At 21.8% G+C, this 20,535-nt stretch overlaps 5 protein-coding genes across 5 annotated transcripts; 2 read left to right on the top strand and 3 right to left on the bottom strand.

Annotated features, from left to right (window-relative positions):
• Positions 1 to 417: 417 nt before the first annotated feature.
• LOC128956594 (gastric triacylglycerol lipase-like) lies at positions 418 to 4,480 on the bottom strand. The gene is made up of 6 exons (XM_054302317.1): positions 4,475 to 4,480; positions 3,025 to 3,421; positions 2,278 to 2,452; positions 2,059 to 2,200; positions 1,201 to 1,459; positions 418 to 437 (listed from the first exon to the last, which is right to left on the bottom strand). The coding sequence occupies exons 1-6, from the start codon at positions 4,478 to 4,480 to the stop codon at positions 418 to 420; spliced, it is 999 nt and encodes a 332-aa protein (XP_054158292.1).
• Positions 4,481 to 4,972: 492 nt separating this feature from the next.
• LOC128956593 (lipase 3-like) lies at positions 4,973 to 7,604 on the top strand. The gene is made up of 6 exons (XM_054302316.1): positions 4,973 to 5,363; positions 6,066 to 6,158; positions 6,420 to 6,594; positions 6,928 to 7,069; positions 7,153 to 7,414; positions 7,477 to 7,604. The coding sequence occupies exons 1-6, from the start codon at positions 4,973 to 4,975 to the stop codon at positions 7,602 to 7,604; spliced, it is 1,191 nt and encodes a 396-aa protein (XP_054158291.1).
• A 1,225-nt stretch (positions 7,605 to 8,829) lies between these two features.
• Positions 8,830 to 11,863, top strand: LOC128956592 (lipase 3-like). Its single transcript, XM_054302314.1, has 6 exons — positions 8,830 to 9,226; positions 9,796 to 9,888; positions 9,966 to 10,140; positions 10,206 to 10,350; positions 11,372 to 11,633; positions 11,736 to 11,863. Exons 1-6 carry the CDS (start codon positions 8,830 to 8,832, stop codon positions 11,861 to 11,863), a joined length of 1,200 nt encoding a protein of 399 aa, XP_054158289.1.
• Positions 11,864 to 12,467: 604 nt separating this feature from the next.
• On the bottom strand, positions 12,468 to 15,521 carry LOC128956591 (cytochrome P450 3A6-like). The gene is made up of 6 exons (XM_054302313.1): positions 15,480 to 15,521; positions 15,181 to 15,412; positions 14,084 to 14,708; positions 13,837 to 14,003; positions 12,894 to 13,316; positions 12,468 to 12,554 (listed from the first exon to the last, which is right to left on the bottom strand). The coding sequence occupies exons 2-6, from the start codon at positions 15,391 to 15,393 to the stop codon at positions 12,468 to 12,470; spliced, it is 1,515 nt and encodes a 504-aa protein (XP_054158288.1). The 5' UTR covers positions 15,394 to 15,412; positions 15,480 to 15,521.
• A 1,027-nt stretch (positions 15,522 to 16,548) lies between these two features.
• On the bottom strand, positions 16,549 to 18,164 carry LOC128956590 (uncharacterized). The gene is made up of 3 exons (XM_054302312.1): positions 17,278 to 18,164; positions 16,859 to 17,003; positions 16,549 to 16,765 (listed from the first exon to the last, which is right to left on the bottom strand). The coding sequence occupies exons 1-3, from the start codon at positions 18,116 to 18,118 to the stop codon at positions 16,549 to 16,551; spliced, it is 1,203 nt and encodes a 400-aa protein (XP_054158287.1). The 5' UTR covers positions 18,119 to 18,164.
• Between the last annotated feature and the right edge of the window lie 2,371 nt (positions 18,165 to 20,535).

Genomic DNA, 20,535 nt, shown 5'->3' with positions numbered 1-20,535 from the left:
AACACATCAGGATCTATACTATTATTATTATTATTATTATTACCTAATGGGATACTAATAATAATTAATACTAAATTTTTCATATATATATATAGTATTTACCAGTATATAAATTATATCTATAACTACTACTAATATTATTATTATTAATTATTAAACTTTATACTATAGTATTCAATAATCATAGAAATAATTAATTATCAGTAATAACTTAAGTATTTGTTATATATATATATATAAAATATATTATATTTTGTTATCTTATTTATTGTATTAAGATATATATATATATATACTTAAATGCATTCCTTAACATCACTTAACAAAAAATATCAATATATGATATAAAATATATATATATATTAGTATATAAAATATATATTTATCAATAATTTTTTTCTTGTATTAAATTTCATATTAATATGTAATAGCAATATCTTTTTTAACGATAAATTATCCATATATTTAACACTTACACACCCAACACAACAATAAGGATATATAATATATTTATTAAATTAATAAATATGTATATAATATACGATATATATATAACTAAATTAATATAATTTTTAATACTATACAATACTCTATATAACCCATAGATTTTATTTTATTTCAATATCATTAATATATTATAATTGTGTGTAAACTATAAAAAATTTATGTAATCTTTTATTTTAATTAATGATTCATTTAAAATACTATATATATATATATATATATATATATATACAGTATATATATGTATATATTATTGATAATATTTTTTTTATGTATAAACGACACTTAATAGTTATAAAAATATAAGTAATAGCTATTTCAACAATAAAAAAAACATTTAAAACTTTTAAAAAATATTTGTTTTTTTAAACTAATTTATAGATTTTTATAGTTATTAATTTTAATTTATTTTACTAAAAATACAAAAATTGTTTAACAAAATAATAATAATTATTATTATTATTAGTCTATTTATATAAAAAAAAATTAAATTTGTATTAATTAATTAATATTATTATTTAATATATTTAGTATGCGACCATTGATTAGATTATTATTATTAATATCAGCCAAAAAATCAGCATGGTTATAAAATATACTGGGTACCAAATAATTATCTAATAATTTTACTTTAAATTTAAAAAAATAAATTATTTAAAAATTATATCTTTTTTAAATAAATAAATAAATAATTACCGTTTAGTTGGCCAACAAGTTTGTCAATATCGCTACCGTCGGCCAGCAAATCAGTCCATCCCCTATATATGGCCATATATGGTGATCGTATATGTTTGACGGGATAGTCGGGTGCCCGTAGCTGTCCATAGGCTAGGATATTGTCTAAATCATAATCAAACTGTCCAAATCTACCCGATCGCATAAACTGGCCGTATTGTAGATAAAGTTTTGTCGACATAAATTGAAATGCTTTTGAAATAAATACAGGTATTGTGTCCTTTAAAAAGTAAATTATTTAATTAATTATTTTGAAGTAATAATAATAATAGAAATTATTAATAATAATAATAATAATAGAAATTATTATTTATAATAATAATAGAAATTATTATTTATAATAATAATAGAAATTATTATTTATAATAATAATAGAAATTATTAGTTATAATAATAGAAATTACTAGTTATAATAATAGAAATTATTATTAGTTATAATAATAGAAATTATTATTAGTTATAATAATAGAAATTACTAGTTATAATAATAGAAATTATTACTAGTTATAATAATAGAAATTATTATTAGTTATAATAATAGAAATTATTATTAGTTATAATAATAGAAATTATTATTAGTTATAATAATAGAAATTAATAATAATAATTATTATTTAGTTAAATGTTTTATATTATTAGTTATTTATAATATTTATAATAATAATAATAATACAAACTAATAATAATAGTAATAATAAAAATTAATTTAAAAATTGTATTAAATATTCTATCAATACACACATTCATATAATTAATATTTTTTTAAAAAAATAATTAATTAAATAATTTTTAATTAGTTATTTTATTTAAATAATTTACCGGTTGATTAATATATGGATTATAGCCGACAATTGTTGTAAATATTAGTTGACATAAAAATTTCAGATCACTATTAGCGCACAAATAGGTGGCTATGAATTGCATTATGACTACCGGTAAACCTAACGGTGCAATCAATTTGCTAATTGAATAAAAAACACACATAACAAACAAAATATACTATATTTTAATTATTATTATTATTATTATCATTAGTACCTTAATATACTAACTAACGGTATAAGTGTACGTAATATAGCATTTGTATGGCTCATATAGGCTACCGGTGCCATCAATATGACCGGTTTCAAGTATTGATGATAATCTGGATCAATTGATAATAGTATTAACATTATTGTTGAACCCATTGAATGGCCAACATAGCCAACAGTTGCTTGAAATTATAATTTTTAAATCAAATTAAATAGTTATTAATTAATTTAATTAAAATAATTAATTATTTAATTAATTTAAAAATAAAATACATTTTCCCGTAAAGTTTCTAATAAAATCTATAGTATTTTTCACATCATACATGGCCAGATCGGTTAGTGTATAATTCCAATAATTTTCATAATTAGCTAGATGAAATTAAATTTAAATTTTAAAGTATAAATTATATTTATATATTTATATACTGTATATATTAATTTATTTATTTCTAGTTTAATAATATAAAAAAATTAATTGATATTACTATTAACTAATAATTATTAAGACTCAAATCTTTATTAAATAAAAACTATTTATATATTTAAAAAAAACATTTAACCAAAAATTTATGAAAAATATTAAATCATTAAAAATTGAATAAAAAAATCTCTATAAATCAATTAACTTGAAATAAAATAGATAATAAATATATATATATATATATATATATATATATATACTATATATATATATTAATATTAAATAAAAATTTAAACAATTATTATACTTAATAATAATAATAATAATAATTACATTGATTTAAATGTTTATCCGAGTATTGATTGCCGCGGGTATTGCCTAACCAGACATCATAACCGCATGCGGACAATGTAAACGCCAGATTGGATGTCAACGTTAACTGGCAATCGTTGACTAACGTACCGTTACGTTCACTATACTGGCCAGTACTCGTAGACAACTGTCCCCGATTACCGACTAGATATATATCCGATGAAACTGCAAGTCCGTGCCATAACAATACCGGTCCTCTGGACGGCGGTGGCTGTACTATACTATCATCAGCACCGGTAGTAGTAGTAGTTGTAGTCAATTGTGGTTTAATTAGACGAAACACTGTCAATATATAGCCATCGCCAGTGATAACCGTATGGTTAGTGTTGTTAAATCCACGCAATTTGATTAACTCTGGCTTTTTTTATACATAAATAAATCAAAACAACAAAAAATTTTAGTAATTATTTAGTAAATTATATTTAAAAAAATTTTTTTTTAAATAATAATACAGTGTTTAGATAGACTTCTGGTATTTTTCTAATATCTCTATTATTATTGATATTATTATTATTATTGATATTATTATTATTATTATTGAAACTATTATTATTATTGAAACTATTATTATTATTAAAACTATTATTATTATTGAAACTATTATTATTATTAAAACTATTATTATTATTATTATTATTATTGATATTAGTTTCTTGTGCTAATAAACATTGATTATAAAGTGTTAAATAAATTATTAATAAATTAATTATCAAATTATTAATTAGTTTATAGTTGTAATCATTTAAAAAATTATTGAAATATTTAGAAAATCCAAACATTTTATTTAGTTATTTAGTTATTTATTATTATTACATAAAATAAATATATATTTATATATATATACAGTATTTCAGTGATAATACAAATGTTTAATAAACTTTATATTTAAAAAAATTTATTTTTTATTTTAATTCTAACTAAAATACTGTATATTTAATAAAATAAAAATAAAATTTATATATAAAATTTGCTAGATGTAATTGATTTAATTATTAATATTTATTTTAAAAAACATTAAAATTTCAACTTTAAATCATATGTTTAAAACAGAAAACTTTATATATATATATATATATATATATATATAAAACATTTTATTAAAACATATGTTAATAAATATAAAAATAAATTTAATAATGAATTTTGTATTTTTTTATTCAAAAACATTAGTTCAATGATAAAATTTTTTTTAATAATTTATTTACATTAGTATTTATTTTTTTAAAAATTATTAAACTTTATTAAAATTTATATATTATATATAATAATTATTTAATTACTATTTTTTTGTTGTTAAAATTATTTTTTTTAATCAATTTTATTTTGTTGATAATATGTTTTTATCAAGTGTTTGGCAATCAATTGACAAAAATTATTATGAATTTTGTTTGAAATTAATTTTTTGTTTAACATTCATTATAAACCAATGTTTCACACAATTATCAATGGATACAAAAATAATACCAGAAATCTATCAAAACACTGTATTATTTATATATTTTTTTTTATTAATTAATTAATTAATTAATTATTATTATTATATTTATTAAATATTTTTTTTATATAAAACATTATAAACAATTATAAATATATATATAATTTGTTTATACTTTTATTTGTTTAGTATTTTTTCAAAATTACTAATTATTAAAATTACTAATAAATAATAATTATAGAAATTTATTATTTTTTGTTTATTATAGTTATTATTATTATAAAAAAACTATAAAATTATTTTTATTTATTTAATTAAATTAATTATAATTATAATGTAATTATTTATTTTTGTTAATTAACTTTCTAATTAATTCATTATTATTATTATTATTATTTTAATTATTATATTATAAAATTAATTGCTTTAATTATTTTATTATTTTTTATTATTTATTTTTTTTTGAATATCAATATGTATTTAAAGCCAGAGCTAATCAAATCACGCGGTTTCGGTAGTACTGCCCATACGGTTGTTACCGATGACGGCTATATACTGACCGTCTATCGTATGATTAATCCTCGATGGTTGACTACCGGTGCTGCTAATGGTATAGTACGACCACCCAGAGGACCGGTACTATTATGGCACGGTATGGTATCATCGTCGGATACGTTTTTATTTTCACATAGGGGACAGTTGTCTACAAGTACTGGTCAGTATAGTGAACGTAACGGTACGCTAGTTAACGATTGTCAGTTAACGGTGACATCCAATCTGGCGTTTACATTGTCCGCATGCGGTTACGATGTCTGGTTAGGCAATACCCGCGGCAATCAATACTCGGATAAACATATCGATAATAGTATGTATTAATAATAATTATAGTTATTATTATTATTAAAAACTATTATTAAAAAACTAGTATTAAAATCTAGTATTAAAATCTAGTATTAAAATCTATTATTAAAATCTATTACTAAAAACTATTATTAAAATCTATAATTAAGAACTTTTATTTAAAAAATATTATTAAAAAACTATTATTAAAAAACAAGTATTAAAATCTAGTATTAAAATCTATTATTAAAATCTATTATTAAAATCTATTACTAAAAACTATTATTAAAATCTATAATTAAGAACTTTTATTTAAAAAATATTATTAAAAAACTATTATTAAAAAACAAGTATTAAAATCTAGTATTAAAATCTATTATTAAAAACTATTATTAAAAAACTATTATTAAAAAACTATTATTAAAAAACTATTATTAAATACTATGTTTATGTTTATATTAATTTTAATAATAATTATTACTATTACTATAACTTATAATATTATTATTTTTATTTAATATATATTTATGTATAAACATATAGTTAATTGTTTGTAAACTAAATAATTTTATTGATATTTTTTATTTATAAAAAAAACTAACCATAAAATTATAGATTTTAATATTAAGTTAATATTGTTTTATTTTATTTTTTTTTTGAGTGATAATAATAATATTTGTTTTTCAAAAAAATAACTAAAAAATTAATTAATTTTTAAATTTTTTAGATTATAAAAATTACTGGAATTATACGTTTACTGAATTAGCAATTTATGATCTGAATAATACTATCGACTATATTAGAAAGTTTACGGGAAAATGTAGGTAAAATTGTTTATATATTTATTATTATTATTATTATTATTATTATTATTTTCTATTAAACACAATTTAATTGCTAATAATCACTCATTTAGTTATAATATAGTTAATTAATAATAATTTTATAAATATATATAAATATTTTTATATTGATATTAATTAATCCAATATTAAAATTAATTTGTATATATATATTTTTTTGGGGTGGGGTGGGGGGTTGTGAATTAATTAATTTAATTATATTTTCCCCTCCCCCATAGCATCTATAGCCTATGTTGGCTATTCAATGGGCTCAACAATAATGTTGATACTATTATCGGTTGAACCCGATTATCAGCGATACCTGAAACCGGTTATATTGTTGGGACCGACAGCCTATATGAGTCATACAAAAAGTTTAGGCCGACTGTTTGCACCGTTTAGCTATATAAACGGGTTAGTTATATATATATATATATATATAATTAATTATAAATAATTATTATAATAATTTATAATAATTAAAATTGTATAGTATTTATATGTAATAGTTTTAATAGAGTTACAGAAAATACTAATAATTTATTTATTATATTTTAAAAATCAATAGTTTTTAATTAATAGCTAAATTTCTATAATTATTTTAACAAAATTAATTAAATAATTAATCTACTATTTAGTATTAGTATTATTATTATTATAATTATTAGTTTATTATAATTATTAATAATTTATTATTATTAATATTATAATTATTAATTTATTATTATTAATAATTTATTATTAAAGGCTAACTATTGAAGCAGTGGGCGAACCCAGGGCTAAGATGCAGTTTTATGGCCAACATGTTTGTACTAATAAACTATTAAACAATATATGCAATACAATGAACTATGTCTACAATGGTTACGATCCGAATGCAACCGAACCGGTAATTATTTATTTATTTATTTTTTAAATACCCGATAAATTTAATTAATTAATTAATTATTATTATTATTTATTATCATCAAGGACAATGAACCAATAGCTGTTAGCAAATCATTACAATATACATCTAGTCTATTGATGCAACAATATGGCCAGTTTATGCTATCGGGTCGATTTCATCGGCTAGATTTGGGACCAACCGGTAACCAGGAAATGTATGGCCAACCAATGGCACCCGACTACCCCGTTGAACTGATACGGTCCGCCTATTTGGTCATAATTAGTGGACCCAATGATTTTTTTTCAACACCCCTAGATGTTAGAAAACTTGTCGACAAATTAACGGGTAATTAATTAATTAATTAATTAATTAATTTTTTTTAATTTAATAATTTTTGATTTTTTTAGTAAAACCATTGGATGATTATATAGTGCCCAATAAATATTATAACCATGCTGATTTTATTGGATCGATTAATAATTATAAATTAGTTAATCCACGTATATTGATGTGGCTTAAAATGCTAGACGTTTAGGATATATATATATATATTATTTATAACAATATATAAAATTAAAATACTATTATTTTTATTTGATTTTTTTAAAAAAATAATTAGCTATTTATATTAATATATTGTTTTTTCATAGAAAATAAATATATTATTTTAATAATGTTTTAATTAATTTTATTATATAAATAGTTCTATACATAATTTTTTTTTAAAAAAATTAATTTTAAATTAATATAATAATAATACTGTGTTAATATATAAATATATTAAATATCATTATATCTTATTTTAAATTTATTATTAATTACTAATTAAAAAAATATTATGAAAAATTTATTATTATTATAAATTACACAAACATATAGCTAAATAAAAAACAATTTATATTATATATACTGTAATATATACTATATATATATTAATAGTTAAATATATTTTTTTTATAATATAAAATACTAYATATAATAAAAACATGTGTTAATAAACATGTATATTAGTTTAATAAACTTTTAATTATATTATTATTATTTAAAAATATATTAATTAAACTCTTTTTTTATTTATTATTTTGCAAATTATTTGCTAAGTTTTATTTTAATAAAAAAAATTTAAATAACAAATTATATATTTCAATAATAATAATAATAATACTAATAATAATATGATATTATTTGATTTGAAATCAAATAATATTAATTATGTTAAAAAATCAATTATATCAAAAAATTATGCATTTTATTATTTAGTAGTTATTTTCAATTATTTTATATACCAGTGCTCAACACAATTACCTAATTTAATACCGGAAATCTATGAAAATACTGTAAAATAAAAATTTTTAAATATAATAAAATTATTTTTATTAATATTAAATAATTATTAATCTATTAAAATTAATTAAATTATGTAATAATAATTATTATTATGTAATTAATTAATTTTGTTAAATTAATAATCCGAATATTTATTAATATTTATTATTATTTACTAATTATTATTATATACTAATTATTATTATTATATACTAATTATTATTATATACTAATTATTATTATTATATACTAATTATTATTATTATTATTTACTAATTATTATTATTATTATTTACTAATAATAATTATTATTATTATTTACTAATTATTATTATTATTATTTACTAATTATTATTATTATTATTAACTAATTATTAGTAACTAAATTATTATATTTAAATTAATTAATTATTTTATGTTTATTTTTATTTAATATGTATTTAAAGCCAGAGCTAATCAAATCCCGCGGTTTCGGTAGTACTGCCCATACAGTAGTTACCGATGACGGCTATATACTGACATTATTTCGTATGATTAAACCACAATTGACTACTACTACTACTACCGGTGCTGATGATGGCATAGTACGACCATCTAGAGGACCGGTATTGTTATGGCACGGTATATCATTTTCATCGGATATTTTTCTGGTATCAAATCGGGGACAGTTGGCCAGTAATGGCCAGTATAGTGAACGTAACGGTACGTTAGTCAACGATTGTCAGTTAACGGTAACATCCAATCTGGCGTTCACATTGTCCGCATGCGGTTATGATGTCTGGTTAGGCAATACCCGCGGCAATCAATACTCGGATAAATATATCGATAATAGTATGTATTATTAATAATAATAATTATTATTAAATATTAAATACTATTTTATTAATATTATTGAAATATATATATATATACCGGTATTAAATAAAACTATTAATAGTAGTAAATATTAATAATAATTTTTAGTAATAGTTTTTAATAATAGTTTTTAATAATAGTTTTTAATAATAGTTTTTAATAATAGTTTTTAATAATAGTTTTTAAAGATATTTTTTAATAATAGTTTTCAATAATAGTTTTTACTAATAATTTTTAGTAATAGTTTTAATAATAGTTTTTAATAATAGTTTTTAATAATATTTTTTAATAATAGTTTTTTATAATAGTTTTAATAATATTTTTTAATAATAATTTTTAATAATAATATTTTTTAATAATAATAATAATTATTATTATTATTTACTACTATACTAATAGTTTTGTTTAATACACATAAATATACACATTTTTTTGACAATAATACTAATAATAGTTATTTATACTTAATTTATATATATATATTTGTTTTTATAACATCCCCGCCCTACCCACCCCACCCACCCCCACCTCCCATAAATTACTAGGTATTAAAAACTATTGGAACTATACGTTTACCGAACTGGGCATGTATGATCTGAAAAATTCAATCGACTATATTAGAAAGTTTACGGGAAAATGTATGCTATTATAAAAAATTAAAATTAAAATTACTTATATAATTGTTATAATTAATTATATTATTGTTGTTAAAAAGCTTCGGTAGCCTATGTCGGCCATTCAATGGGTACGACATCAATGTTAGTACTACTATCACTTGAACCCGATTATCATCAATACGTGAAACCAGTTATACTGATGGCACCCATAGCCTACTTGAGCCATACGAAAAGCCTGAGCCGATTGTTTGCACCGTTTAGCTATATAAATGTGTTAGCAATATATATCATATATAATTAATTAATTAATTATTTAATTTTTTTTAATTATAAATTAGGACCAATACTATTGGCTTTATAGGCGAACCCAGGCCTAGGATGCAATACTATGGCCAATATATCTGTACTAATCCACTGTTTAGTGATTTATGTAAACAAATGAATTTTTTCTACAATGGCTACGATCCGGATTCAGTGGGACCGGTAGGTTATTTTTATTTATTTTTTTATTAATAATTAAAATTAATTAAGTTTAGTAATTAAATAGTAATTGTAATTAAAAAAAATAATAAGTTTAATAATAAGTTTAATTAAATTATTTATATGCCTATTTTTTATGCTAGCTTATTGCATATATGGAAATTTTTAGATATAAACTTTAAATATTTATACTAATAGGTTTATTATATATTTTTTTTTTTTGAAAAAATATGCTAGCTTAAACTATTAACATTTAAAAATAAGAAAATTAAAAATTTTTATATGAAAATATTAATTTTAATAATAAGTTTAATTAATTATTTATATCTATTTTTTATGCTAGCTTATTGCATATATGGAAATTTTTAGATATTAAACTTTAAATATGTATACTAATAGGTTTATTATAATTTTTTTTTGAAAAAATATGCTAGCTTAAACTATTAACATTTAAAAATAAGAAAATTAAAAATTTTTATATGAAAATATTAATTTTAATAATAAGTTTAATTAATTATTTATATGCCTATTTTTTATGCTAGCTTATTGCATATATGGAAATTTTTAGATATAAACTTTAAATATGTATTGTAATAAGTTTATTATATTTTTTTTGAAAAAAATATCTATGTTAGCTTACAGTAATATTTATTATTTATAAATATATAAAATAAATTTTTTGAATTTAATTAATTTTATTAAACAAATAATAAGTTTAATTAATTATTTATATATATTTATTATGCTAGCTTAGTTTGTTTTTTATTGAAACATTTTTTAAAAAAAAATAATAAGTTTATATACAGTATATATATTATTTAAAAATGATACTAGCTTTATAGATATAACAATAATTTTAGCTTGAAACATTTATTATATATAAAATATTAAGTTTATATATATTTTTACAAAAAATATAATTGATACTAGCTTATTAGTTAACAACAAAAAATTATTATTAAAAAAATTAAATTAATTATTACTAATTAATTTTTAATTTTTATTAAAAAAAAATTATTATTAGGATGACGTACCCATAACTGTTGCCAAATCCCTACAGTATATGTCCGTCCAATTACCCCAACAGTACGGCCAGTTTATACTGTCGGATAGATTTCAACGATTAGATCTGGGATCGACAGGTAATTGGGAAAGGTATGGCCAACTGATGCCACCCGACTACCCCATTGAACTGATACGTTCAACCTATTTGGTTTTGATGACCGGACCAAATGATTTGTACGCAACGCCAGTTGATGTGAAAAAACTTACCGACAAATTGACGGGTAATTTTTGAGACACCCCTACCCCTCATATTTTTTTTAAAAAAATTATTTAATTTAATTATTAATTTATTTTTGTTGGTTTGGTTTTGGTTTGGTTTTTAGTAAAACCATTGGACGACTATCTAGTACCCAATGATTATTATAACCATGCTGATTTTACTAATTCAATAGATAATTATAAGCTAATAAATCCACGTATATTGATGTGGCTTAAAATGCTTGATGTTTAGGATATATATATATATATTAATAAATAATTTACAACTATATATAAAAAAAATTAAAATACTATTTTTTTTAAAAAAATATCAATAACTTTAATTTATTTTTATTTGATTTTTTAAAAAAAATAATTAGCTATTTATATTAATATATTGTTTTTTTAGAAAATAAATATATTATTTTAATAATGTTTTAATTAATTTTATTATATTAATAGTTCTATACATAATTTTTTATTGATATACATAATATTAATTAATTAATAAAAAATTATATATATATAAAATATAATTTTTTTTAGTTAAATCATATATAATTAGTTTATTAGAAAAAAATATCGAAATAATATTTTATTACAATTTGTTTGTATTTAATTATTTTTATTTAATTATATAAAAAATTTTATACAGTTTTATATTATACAATAGAAAATTAATTAATTAATTGTATTTAATATTTTTTTTTAAATAAAACTTTTTCAAATACATAGTATTTAATAATAATACATCTAATAATTAAACTCAATATATAATAGATAGGATATATATGAATATAACTTTTTTTAAAAGAAATTTTATTAGTTATTATTATTGTTATAAAAATAATTATTAATTAATTTTCGGGACGTTTTTCAACCCTAACAAACACTTGCTTAGGAGTCATAACGCCTAACAAACCGTCATAAAACTCAAGGGGTTTCTGTGAAAACAAAACAAAATAAAAAATAATTAAATAAATATCTAATATATGTTTTGAACGGTTAGATAAATTGTATGTGTGTGTGTGTGTGTGTGTGTGCGTGTGTGTATGTATGTAAGTATGTATATGTATGTATGTATGTATGTATGTATGTATGTATGTATGTATGTATGTATGTATGTATGTATGTATGTATGTATGTATGTATGTATGCATACATATGTGTGCATGTATATGTGTATATATGTGTGCATATATGTGTGTTTGTATGTTTGTATGTATATGTATGTGTGTGTATATGTATGTATGTTTGTGTCTATGTGTATATACACTACATACCCCGGTATCTAAAAACCGATACTTGTAGACGGCATTGACCAGTGCTAGTTTGGCCTCAATAACGGCCAATCGCATACCAATACAAATACGTGGTCCGGCACCAAACGGCAAATAAGTATAGGGATGATGATGTTGGCCTAATTGATTGCCCGGTAGAAACCGATCGGGCAGGAACTGGTCGGCCTGGGGATAGTTAGCCTCATCGCGATGTATACAATAGACAGGTATGTGAACTACTTGACCCTTGCGTATGGTTATACCACCGGAGGATCTCTGTTGGTGGCCAGTCGTATGGTTGTTCAATGTGTAGTCCTGGTTGGCCTCCCGTTCCACAAACGATACGCCCGGATACAGGCGTTGAGACTCTTTGAAGACGGCGTCCAAATATTTCATGGATAGCAATACATCGTAATCGGTGTCCGACTGTATATACAGTGATAATAATAATAATAATTTAAATAAAAAAATTGTAAAAATATTTTTTTATATATAAAAATTAATATCAGTTATATAGAAGTCTATATAATAGTAAATTAATAACTAAAATAAACTAAAATAATTATTTTTATGATAAAATTACTGTATAAATAAAAAATAAATAAATTATAACAAAAAATAATTAAATAAATATAATTTTGGTAAATTAGTTTATAAATAGTTTTGTTTTGTTATAGTTTAAAAAATATAATTTTTTTTAAATTATCTATTTTTTTATAAATTAAAAATAAATAAATGTCAGTTAAATGAAATGTCTATTATAGTTAAGTTAATTAATAACTAATAACTAAAAAACTAAAATAATTAATTAATATTTTTTTACTGTTTATTCATATCACAGATATAATCATAATTAGTTATAATAACTAAAATAACTAAAAATATTATTAAAATAAATAAATAATTTTAATAATAATAATAATTTTTATTACTATTCAATATATACCTGTTTATGATGTCTATAGTAATCATCGATTTCATCGTACAGTCTCTGCTGACAATCGGGATGTTTGGCCAACAAATAGGTTATTATAGACAAAGCACTGGCAGTTGTCTCGTAGCCGGCGATGAAAAATATGATCGACTGAGCTATTAGTTCATCGTTTGTCAGATCTTTACAAATAAAAGTAAAAAAAAAACAAAAATTATTAATTAATTAGTATTTCTAAAAATTCAATTCAATTCAAACATACATTTATCAAAATTATTAGTATTATTATCATTGGTTGTAGTCATCGGTGGTTTGTTGTTGTCGATGTCATTATCATCAGTGGCTGTCATCGTGTCTAACATTAACTGTAAAAAGTCGGTCCGTTTGGCAGTAATTTCCGACAATTGTTGTCCACTACTTAGTCTATCGGCAATAATTTTCTGAGTAAATTCCCTGAAAAATTTGGTCACCGATTTATCGACTAACGGCAACCGTAATAGTTTGGCCATTTCGGGCCACATATTAATCGTAAGCAATCGGAGACTGAAATCCGTACTAAACAGTTTGCTGGCGTTACCGATGAACGGGTTGTCCCTATCAAATAGGGTATCAACTCGGGTACCGAATGCTACCTGTATTATGACTTCCATACTGTAGGCCCCGAACAGTAGTTTCAAATCACTACCAGCACCTGAGCTACCGTTTTTGGATACAGTATCCAAATATTTATCCATATTATCCATACAACCAGTGATTAATGGCATAACTTTACGGAGTTTTCCGGCCGTAAATGTCGGCGATATTATAGTACGGATACGTTTCCAGTCGTCATCCCTGTTAAGACTGACCACTTTTTCGATGATTTTGTCGGCACCGGTAGAGTAATCCTATGAAATATATATATATATATATATATATTGATATATAAATTAATTATTAATTTATTAATTAAAATAATAATAATTAAGTACCGATAAGTTATCAAATAAAATAAATTTAAAAATTATTATTTTAATTATCAAAACTTAATTAATAGATAATTTTTTTATTAACTGATTTTTTTAATTAACTGATTTATTTTAATTAATTAACTAATTTATTAATTTTTTAATTTTACTGATTTATTAATTAACTAATATATTAATTAATTAATTAATTAATATTTAGTTAGTCTAATAAACATTATTTTTAAAAAATAAAATAAACTATTGTATAGATAGACAATAATATACTATATATATATATTATAAATAGTTATATATTAATAGTTATATATAGTTAAAAATTAAATATCCGTAAAATTATTACAAAAAAATACAATTTAATTAATTAATTGTTTTTTTTGTTGATTATAATTACCCGTCTATTTTGAAAACTATGAAAATCTTTAACTAAAACATCGCGAATCAAATCGGGTTCCGACAGATAGAGTACCGGACGGTTCAGTTCATAGATACCGAAACATTTGCCATACTTTCCATATAACTCCTGTTCCCAATCGCCTATGGATCTGGTCATACGTGTCCATAGACTTACCGATGCTGTCGGTACTCCTTGCGACTCCCAATACATACATTTTGATGTATAATATCTAGTCATCAAAAAAAAATAATAATTTTATAAATATTTTTGTTAATTATTTTAATAACAATAAATACCTGTAAATTGCATACAATATAACTATTAAAATAGTTATAGGATTTAATAATAATAATGATATAAATTGTAACATTTTTTTGTTGTTTAAACAAAATTAATATATAATTTATTAAAATTAAAATTTTTGTTATTAACTTTTATATATAACTAAATTGTTATTATAATAATAATACATCAAAATCAGTTTATATTTATAGGTATTTATTATCAATGAAAAAAAAAGTTATCAAATAATTTTTTTATCAATAAAAATAACATTAGGTTTATCATCATATAATTAAATATATTATTAGATATAAAAATAAGATATTTTTTAAAAAACTTAACATTAATTACATAATTAATATTTATAACAAAAAAAATTAGTAATCAATTTTTTTTGTTGATAAAAATAATTATTATCTTAAATGAGTGCACAAAATGATAACAATTTTTTGAGTTTACAATTACATCACTAAAAACTTTCCAAACTTTATATAAAATAATTAAATAATTAAAAAAAAACTGTTATCAAAATATTGTCAATATATCTAATCAATTGACTGATAATTTATTTTTAAAATAAAATAATATAATGTTAAAAATAATTTATCATAAGATTATAATTGTTATCTGTTAACAAAAAAAAATAATAAATATTAATTAATTTATTATATTTTTATCTAAAAATAAATTTGAAATAAAATATATAACTTATTACTAACTAGTATTCATAAAATATATTTTATTATTATTTTTTATTTTTTGAAACAAACATAAACAGTATTTTTTTAAACAAATTTAACAAAAAAAATAATTATTTATTAAATATCTTAAACCCCAATAATATTTACTATAATATTATAATTATTTAAAATACAATATTAACACAAAAAAAAATAAATAAATAAAATTAAAATAAATATCATTTATTAACAAAAAAAATAAATTAATTAATAAATTATTTTTTTAAAATTGTTTTATTAATTAATAACTATTATTATTATTATTATATAAAAAGTATTATTACAACACTATTACTAATATTATTATTATTATTACTACGACTACTACTACTACTACTATCACCTAAATTAGTGTCACTCCCGATGTTGTCGGTGTTGGTATCAGATTAACAATTGCCGTAAACGATGACATCCCAGGGCCTACTTGTTTGGTACCTTTGATGGTCAATGTCGGCTGATTACTAGCCAAACATTGGTCAACAAGTTCGGCAAACTGATCGACCGAATCCATAGGCTGGCCATTAACCGTATCGATCAGGTCGTCCGTATCCAATGAACGGCTGTCCCCAACAAACAAACAATTTAATTTATATTAGTATAGCTATAGAGAGAGAGAGAGAGGGAGGGAACAGTAGTTTGTTTGATTGACATACTTGCCCTCGTAGTCGACAAACTTATTAGTTATAATTAGACAATCGATGTCCCAATCGATTTCGCAGCCAAGTATCAGATCCCGGTGTTCGGCCAGTCGTCTAGTCAGCTGTCGGTGCTTATAGGTGTCGGCACTTTCCATAAAATCTATAAGTTTTTATTTAAAAAATAAATATATATTAATTTTATTTGGTTTATAATAATATGTTATTTATTAATAGCTATCTCTATCTCTATCTCTATCTCTATCTCTATCTCTATCTCTATCTCTATCTCTATCTCTATCTCTATCTCTATCTCTATCTCTATCTCTATCTCTATCTCTATCACTATCTCTATCTCTATCCCTAATCTCTATCTCTATCCCTATCCCTATCCCTATCCCTAATCTCTAAACCCTAATCCCTAATCTCTCACTTACGTTGAATATTATCCACTGAAACGGCAATACGTTGCGATCGGACGGCACCGAAATTAATGCCAACCAACTGTCCATTGAGGAGATCGATTAGGGGTCCGCCAGAAAATCCGTGATATATGGGTGTCGTGTGTTCGACATTTGGTTCGGCCGGTTCCCGAAATGTTATATAATTCAGATTATAATCGTCGGTCATTAAACTCTGGGGACAGTTAACCAAACCGGTACATAGTTGATAGCCACCGTCGGGAAAGCCCAGTGCCATAACTTCATGGCCAAACAGTTGCCGCAACGATTCGGTAGCTGTTTGCCAGTCAAATGCCGGTACCTGTTTATGGGTAGTCAGTTGACACTCAATTAAGGCCATTTCCAAACCTGTATTGACGTACGCTACCCGTGCCGGCTGCTGATAGGGTAGCCGAATGCCGACCAGTTTGACCGGCAGTCCAATTGCCTGGCCGTGAGCTGTGGTTATCAGCCGTAGTCTGATTGTAGTACCAGTCTGGCCGCTGCCGCGGCTGACGGTCACTACATCAACAATACAACCCGTAGCCCTATAGACGGCTCCGGTATCCGTATTGGTGTTCAATATGGATGCAAACTTGACCGCCGATTCCTTAAATTGTTTGTCAACAATGTCCTCAATGTCTAGCATACGGCCGGTACGTATGGGTAGTGGTGGCGTCGGCAGCGGAAACCTACTAACAAACTGTCTAAACATTGTTGTTGTTGTTTTAGGTGCTAACGGATCGGTAGATAATAATAATACTGATGTCTGTCCTCTAATTTGTTGCCAATGGTATTGGTGTCGGTATTGTAGCCAATAATGACCGACACTTATCATTGGTGGTGATGTCGATGATAATAATACTAACAATTGTTTGCTAATAATAATCATTTTTTTTTTGTTAGAAAATATGTCTAATAAAAAAATTTTTTACATTAGTTTTTAATGATATATATTGATATATAAAATGACAGTTTAGTTACTAATTATTTATTTTTTTTAGATTAGTTTAGTTAATACAGTGTATTACTAATTGTAATAATACTGTAATAATAATAATAATAATATAAAATTAATGTTATCAATAAATATATATATATATATATTTCAAATATTATATTAGAAATAAATTAATAATTAACAATAAAAAATCACATGCAATATTTAAATTCAAATTAAATAATATATATATATATATATATATATATATATATAATCTAATTTTCAAAAAAAACTTTGAAAAAGTTTTGTTTTCTGAAATCTATACGAGCCTTTTTGTGTGTGTGTGTGTGTGTGTGTGTGTGTGTGTGCGTAGCATTTTTTTGCGAATTTTGAAATTCTGACTTCAGATTCGGTTAGAGGACTACTAATAATGTATTGAAAAGTGGCATTAAAATTTTGATATCTCTTCGGGAACATAGACAAAATGGCGGCCAAAGTACATAATTTTTTTTTAAAAAAATTTTAAGTATAGATTTGTATAAAGCATCAAAAACAAGCATAAAATATATGCATTAAAATTTTGATATCTCTTCAGGAACATAGACAAAATGACGGATTAATAAAAAATACTAATAAAATCATAAATATTTTATTGTTTAAGATACAAAAATAGAAAATTTTTTATAATTTATTTACTAACATACAAAATATAATAATGGTAACTTTGTACCTTATTGAAAAATAAGGTAAATATCCGACAAATCTACTTTTTAATAAACCTAAAATTAGAAATTGTTTATAACTCAGCCATAAACAGATATCTAATTATATTAATAATTGAGTCAACATTAATAATTGAGTCAACATTAATAATTGAGTCAACATTAATAATTGAGTCAACATTAATAATTGCGTCAACATTAATATTGCGTCAACATTTAATTACCTTATATAAAGTGAAATTATTATTTCAAGTCACAGTTGTAGTCGAGCCATCGAAGAGACAACATGTAAGTCAAATTAATTTTTTAATTACATTTAATTATTTCTAATATTTCTAATATATAATATTAATTTTTTATTTGTTGTTAGTGAACTTAATAATTGCGTCAACATTAATAATTGCGTCATTATATATAATTGCGTCATCATTAATAATTGCGTCAACATTAATAATTGCGTCATTATATATAATTGCGTCATCATTAATAATTGCGTCAACATTAATATTGCGTCAACATTTAATTACCTTATATAGTGAAATTATTATTTCAAGTCTCAGTTCTAGTCGAGCCATCGAAGAGACAACATGTAAGTCAAATTAATTTTTTACTTACATTTAATTATTTCTAATATATAATATTAATTTTTTAATTGTTGTTTGTGAACTTAATAATTGCGTCAACATTAATAATTGCGTCAACATTAATAATTGAGTCAACATTAATAATTGAGTCAACATTAATAATTGAGTCAACATTAATAATTGAGTCAACATTAATAATTGAGTCAACATTAATAATTGAGTCAACATTAATAATTGAGTCAACATTAATAATTGAGTCAACATTAATAATTGAGTCAACATTAATAATTGAGTCAACATTAATAATTGAGTCAACATTAATAAATGAGTCAACATTAATAATTGAGTCAACATTAATAATTGAGTCAACATTAATAATTGAGTCAACATTAATAATTGAGTCAACATTAATAATTGAGTCAACATTAATAATTGAGTCAACATTAATAATTGAGTCAACATTAATAATTGCGTCAACATTAATATTGCGTCAACATTTAATTACCTTATATAAAGTGAAATTATTATTTCAAGTCTCAGTTGTAGTCGAGCCATCGAAGAGACAACATGTAAGTCAAATTAATTTTTTAATTACATTTAATTATTTCTAATATTTCTAATATATAATATTAATTTTTTATTTGTTGTTAGTGAACTTAATAATTGCGTCAACATTAATAATTGCGTCATTATATATAATTGCGTCATCATTAATAATTGCGTCAACATTAATAATTGCGTCATTATATATAATTGCGTCATCATTAATAATTGCGTCAACATTAATATTGCGTCAACATTTAATTACCTTATATAGTGAAATTATTATTTCAAGTCTCAGTTCTAGTCGAGCCATCGAAGAGACAACATGTAAGTCAAATTAATTTTTTACTTACATTTAATTATTTCTAATATATAATATTAATTTTTTAATTGTTGTTTGTGAACTTAATAATTGCGTCAACATTAATAATTGCGTCAACATTAATAATTGAGTCAACATTAA

This window comes from Oppia nitens, unplaced genomic scaffold (genome assembly GCF_028296485.1).
Source record: "Oppia nitens isolate AA-2021 unplaced genomic scaffold, nextdenovo-longstitch-racon4-pilon3 scaffold31_pilon_pilon_pilon, whole genome shotgun sequence".
Lineage (NCBI taxonomy): Eukaryota > Metazoa > Arthropoda > Arachnida > Sarcoptiformes > Oppiidae > Oppia > Oppia nitens.
Note: the sequence above shows the minus strand (reverse complement) of the source record. Positions and strands in the feature narration are given on the sequence as shown.

Coding starts and splice junctions, on each gene's coding strand:
- LOC128956594 (XM_054302317.1), bottom strand. Junction 2,453..3,024: donor GGATAAACATTTAAATCAAT/GTAATTATTATT, acceptor TATAATTTCAAG/CAACTGTTGGCTATGTTGGC. Junction 438..1,200: donor ACTTGTTGGCCAACTAAACG/GTAATTATTTAT, acceptor TCGTTAAAAAAG/ATATTGCTATTACATATTAA.
- LOC128956592 (XM_054302314.1), top strand. CDS start 8,830: ATGTATTTAAAGCCAGAGCTAATCAAATCCCGCGGTTTCGGTAGTACT. Junction 9,227..9,795: donor GGATAAATATATCGATAATA/GTATGTATTATT, acceptor ATAAATTACTAG/GTATTAAAAACTATTGGAAC. Junction 10,141..10,205: donor CCGTTTAGCTATATAAATGT/GTTAGCAATATA, acceptor ATTATAAATTAG/GACCAATACTATTGGCTTTA.
- LOC128956593 (XM_054302316.1), top strand. CDS start 4,973: ATGTATTTAAAGCCAGAGCTAATCAAATCACGCGGTTTCGGTAGTACT. Junction 5,364..6,065: donor GGATAAACATATCGATAATA/GTATGTATTAAT, acceptor TAAATTTTTTAG/ATTATAAAAATTACTGGAAT. Junction 6,595..6,927: donor CCGTTTAGCTATATAAACGG/GTTAGTTATATA, acceptor TTATTATTAAAG/GCTAACTATTGAAGCAGTGG.
- LOC128956591 (XM_054302313.1), bottom strand. CDS start 15,393: ATGTATTGGGAGTCGCAAGGAGTACCGACAGCATCGGTAAGTCTATGG. Junction 14,004..14,083: donor TACTAATAATTTTGATAAAT/GTATGTTTGAAT, acceptor TTATTTGTAAAG/ATCTGACAAACGATGAACTA. Junction 12,555..12,893: donor ATCGGTTTTTAGATACCGGG/GTATGTAGTGTA, acceptor TTGTTTTCACAG/AAACCCCTTGAGTTTTATGA.
- LOC128956590 (XM_054302312.1), bottom strand. CDS start 18,118: ATGATAAGTGTCGGTCATTATTGGCTACAATACCGACACCAATACCAT. Junction 17,004..17,277: donor TTCAGTGGATAATATTCAAC/GTAAGTGAGAGA, acceptor AAAAACTTATAG/ATTTTATGGAAAGTGCCGAC. Junction 16,766..16,858: donor TTTGTCGACTACGAGGGCAA/GTATGTCAATCA, acceptor TGTTGGGGACAG/CCGTTCATTGGATACGGACG.